At 35.2% G+C, this 4597-nt stretch overlaps 1 protein-coding gene across 1 annotated transcript; it reads left to right on the top strand.

Annotated features, from left to right (window-relative positions):
* Nucleotides 1–3251, top strand: LOC124929416 (probable E3 ubiquitin-protein ligase XBOS32). Its single transcript, XM_047469772.1, has 11 exons — nt 1–423; nt 523–731; nt 797–856; nt 940–1011; nt 1093–1268; nt 1349–1509; nt 1591–1649; nt 1721–1767; nt 1846–1992; nt 2073–2158; nt 2521–3251. The coding sequence occupies exons 2-11, from the start codon at nt 537–539 to the stop codon at nt 3075–3077; spliced, it is 1560 nt and encodes a 519-aa protein (XP_047325728.1). The 5' UTR covers nt 1–423; nt 523–536; the 3' UTR covers nt 3078–3251.
* Nucleotides 3252–4597: the final 1346 nt, after the last annotated feature.

Genomic DNA, 4597 nt, shown 5'->3' with positions numbered 1-4597 from the left:
GCGCAGGCGGGGCCTGTGGGTTTCTTTCTATTGCCGGGGAAAGTAGCTGCTGTCTAACCAACAAAACTCAATCAACAGAAAAGTCTTGAGCTTTTCTTTATTCTATCTTCAATTCTCAAACCAACAAAACCATCAGCTTCGATTCTATCCATTCAACAATATCGCGTCTCCGTTCGACGCCGTCAGAATCATAAATGCCAAGATAATCGCGACCATCCATCCAAAGTAAAACCTTTTCAGCCGCCGATTGATCCGATCAGCAATCGTCCGATATAGAACTAACTTGTTTACCTCGAAATTTTGAAGATCTTGGCCTGACAGGCTAAATTCATCTCTGGGAAAATGTTTCGCTTTCTTGGAAGGCACCCTTTCTTTCTTTCGTGAATCTGAGAGAGATTTTGGCTTTCTTATTTGTTTTAAAAAGTAAGTTTTCAGCTTTCACATTCTATCTGGATTCATTTGTCTGGTTTATTTTATCAGCTGACAGTGAAATTCTATCTAATCTAAATTATATATATACAGATCAAAGAATAAACATGAGATTCTTGAGTTTGATGGGAAATTCATTTGGCTGTTCTGCATCTGGAGAGCGTCTAGTTTCAGCTGCTAGAGATGGCGATCTTCAAGAAGCCAAAGCCTTGTTGGATTATAATCCCCGCCTTGCTAGGTATTCTACATTTGGAGTCCGCAATTCACCTCTCCATTACTCTGCAGCTCAAGGTCACCATGAGGTATATCAATCTGAAACAGCTACTTTTGATTCGAATATGCTCATTGATTGTAAATTGTTCTTTAGATCGTTTCACTCTTACTGGAATCTGGAGTTGATATTAATCTGAGAAACTACAGAGGACAGGTATTCTTTATTTCATTTTCATTCATTCAATCTGGTTTGAACTCCTGTAAATCGTTCATTCATTCATTATTGGCTTAAAACAGACTGCTTTGATGCAAGCTTGTCAGTATGGTCACTGGGAAGTTGTTCAGATTTTGATTCTCTTCAAAGCCAATGTATGATTTTCTTCTTCTTACAAATTTCATGGTACTGGAATTGGATTAGGATTATTGTAACAACGTGATCTTGGATGCTAGATTCACAAAGCAGATTATCTCAATGGAGGAAATGCGCTTCACTTGGCTGCACTGAATGGACATTTAAGATGCATTCGGCTACTATTAACAGATTATATTCCTAGCTATCCTGATATTTGGGATGTTCTTACTGGAAGAATAAAGGAAGAGGATTCTAACTCAGAATTTGACAAATGGTGTGTGTAAAAATGTGGAAAAATGATTTACCTTTCACCTATTAGTGACTAATATTTGCATTGTTTTGTATTTCTTTTAGTGCCTTGTTTGAGATAATCAATAGACGTGCTGATGGAGGTATAACTGCTCTTCATATGGCTGCACTTAATGGACATGTTGAAACTTTGCAATTGCTACTTGATTTGGGAGCTTCTGTTTCTGAAGTTACTGTCGGAGATGGAACTACAATTGACTTAATAGGTAAAAAAAAAACGCGTGATCTGATGATTCTGATCAAAATGGGTGTTTTTTAAGATGAATTATTCGTTGATTTAATCACAGGTGCAGGATGTACACCACTTCACTATGCTGCTTGTGGTGGAAATGCTCAGTGCTGTCAGGTGTGTTCTTATCATATCATATTTTTCTATGTTTCAACTGAAATTTTTATTGATTTTCAATCAAATTTCAGATTTTGATTGCAAGGGGTGCTAGTTTAACGGATGAAAATGTGAATGGGTACGTTTGATTTCTCTTGATTAAACTTTGATTCTGAATATTTTTAATTGCGCGTGTATTGAAACTATATTTTAACAGATGGACTCCATTGATGGTATCGCGTTCATGGAATAGAGATTGGCTTGAGCAGATCCTTAGCACAACAAGGGCACAAGTTCGGCCTCAACAACTTATTCCTTCACCTTTCCTGTCTCTTCCTCTTTCGAGCATTGTGAAAATTGCTAGGTAAAAAAAATAACCGACTAGTTTTAGTTTTTGTGTTTCTTTAAAATTGATAGCATTGTTGTATGAATCTGCTTGTGTAGGGAATGCGGATGGCGGAGTGATTCTGTTGGATGTGTTGATCCCTGCGTTGTTTGTTTGGAGAGGAAGTGTACCGTTGCTGCACAAGGTAGATTTTTACACCAGAAAAACTAAAATCTGTATACTAACTTTTTCTTTCTGTTTTTTTTATCTGATATGATAAATTTAAAACTAAACAAACTGTGGAAGAACCATAAAGGAGACCTGTTAAAAATTTTACAAACCAAACATAGATAGGATTATTAGGACATTTCTTGTAGATGTTTGTAGAGCAAGGCTCTAATTCTATTACCACTAAGAACATCTTTAAGCAACCTATGGACTTTTTGATAGGGCCGAAAGATTTTTCTTCCGAGTAGTTCTATAAGGGTTTATTCCAAAAATATAGCCCTGTTTTTGCCAAAATAACTTTTTATTTTATTTAAAAGATTTTTTTTTTGTGTGTGGTAGGCTGCGATCATGAGTTCTGTACACAATGTGCGATGTACCTATGTTCGACAAACACCACAACCACAGCAGGAAGCCATGGCCCACCAGGATCAATCGCTTGCCCACTTTGCCGACATGGAATAGTTTCCTTCATCAAACTCTCCTCAACCAGGCCTCTACCAAAAGAGGTTGCTAGAACAAGTTTGTCTTTGTCACTTTGTTCATGTTCAAGTGAGGTTTCCGAATCCAATACAACTTCGTTCGAGACCCCATTATGCAAGACATCAGATTTCCATTGCACAACAATCGTCCCACTTGGATCATCTTTCCGTTCTCTTAGCTGCCAAAGGTTCCCATCTTTGAAGTTCAATCATGGTTTTTGTATGGGAGCTAATTCAGACGATACAAGCCCTTCTTTGGTACATAGGAATAGTGTGGATGGGGCCCATTTACGAAACCAGCTTGCTCGATGTTCAAGAACATCGGGTTTAAGAAGATCTTCTTCACACAACAATGAAAGTAGAAGGTCGTGGTTTTGTGCGCTTAATCAATATGTAGCAACAGGTGGTGGATGCTGAAAGAAGATGCATGTATATTTTATTTTTTGTCGGGATTGTTTGTGGTCGTGATTCTCCTTCTAATTTGATGTATAAACTTGCGCAGAAATGTTATTTCTGCAATATTTGTCCGATTTAAGGAATATTTGATTGTAAATAAAAATTTTGTGGTTGCAAGCTTCATTTGAAATTCAATTATTTGTTCTTGATCATGAGATTACTGAAATATATATATTATTTATTTTGTAAATTATATAAATAAAAGCAAATGAATGTTTGTTTTCATATGTTTGTATCCTGAATTTTGGTAAATAAGAGTAATCATATGTTTTTTCACATCATTTGCCTAAAATTTTTATGGTTCTTTGCCAATAAGAGGATAAAGGTAAGAGGAATTTATGGTTCTTTGCCAAGAAGATGATAAAGGTAAGAGGAATGATAGAGAGAGTGATGCTATGATAGCGACAACACCTGACAGCCACGTGGAGAAAATATATCACGGTGGAAAAAAATAAAATTAAAGCACGCTCTCTATTTCAATTTTGATCAAATAATAGCCCAAAGTTTTCTCTTATCAAAAAAAGCTAAAAAGTACGAGGTTTAAATTTCTCTTTTAATAAAAAACCAATATCGAAGCAGACAACGACTATTGCAAGTAAGGATGACAATTTGAAACCGTCCCGCGAAAACCTAACCGAATTGCCCCGTTTGGGATAGGTTTTCCCTGAAACCGAACGAGGATGTAGCAGGGATAATATTTGTGTCCCCCGTCCCGATCTCACCTCGACTATACCCTGAACACTATAAAACATAATTAAGTATATTAAATTACCAATACATTTATTTTTTTACTATATTTTATAAAAGTTGTAAGTTTATTTCTTTATAATAATCTAAAATTTCAATATATTACAAAAATATATTATATTAAAAATTTGTTTATATAATATTTTTATTTGTTTTTAAATATTTTTATTAAAACGGTGCCCCGCGAGGATCCCCGAAATCGAACAAAACTAGGATGTTTATATAATTTCTCCTTTTGCCGGTGTTAATCATCATTAACAATCAATTTTGTTAGGATGTGACTTACTATCCAGTGAGGATTCAGAGTCATTTATCTAGCTTTTCAAAGTCTGATTGACATGTATGAACGAACGTGCTCTAAAGACAATAATCACTAACCAATGTCGATTAATGGCCATTGCAATTGAAAATGTATTTCCAAACATCCATCATCGTTTTTGTCTTTGGCATTTAATGAAGAAACTGTCCACCAAATTGTCTGCACATGTTCATTATAAAATATATAAAAAAGACATTGATGAACATTGTCTATAACTCAATCGTAATCGAACAATGTGAAGATATAGTTGACTGAAAATGATAGATGAGTTTTCACCTTAGTTTATTATATATTGACTGAGCTCCTGACACGTAAAATGGATTCATGTGTATGTTAAATGTCAATCTAGACAGGCATGTCAACATCTTAAAAAAGTGAATTTATGAATGTTTTTTTTAAGATTTTTGTTCATTCT

Source organism: Impatiens glandulifera, chromosome 3, assembly GCF_907164915.1.
Source record: "Impatiens glandulifera chromosome 3, dImpGla2.1, whole genome shotgun sequence".
In the NCBI taxonomy this organism is placed as follows: Eukaryota; Viridiplantae; Streptophyta; class Magnoliopsida; order Ericales; family Balsaminaceae; genus Impatiens; species Impatiens glandulifera.
Note: the sequence above shows the minus strand (reverse complement) of the source record. Positions and strands in the feature narration are given on the sequence as shown.

Coding starts and splice junctions, on each gene's coding strand:
- LOC124929416 (XM_047469772.1), top strand. CDS start 537: ATGAGATTCTTGAGTTTGATGGGAAATTCATTTGGCTGTTCTGCATCT. Junction 1,012..1,092: donor TGATTCTCTTCAAAGCCAAT/GTATGATTTTCT, acceptor CTTGGATGCTAG/ATTCACAAAGCAGATTATCT. Junction 1,650..1,720: donor GAAATGCTCAGTGCTGTCAG/GTGTGTTCTTAT, acceptor ATCAAATTTCAG/ATTTTGATTGCAAGGGGTGC.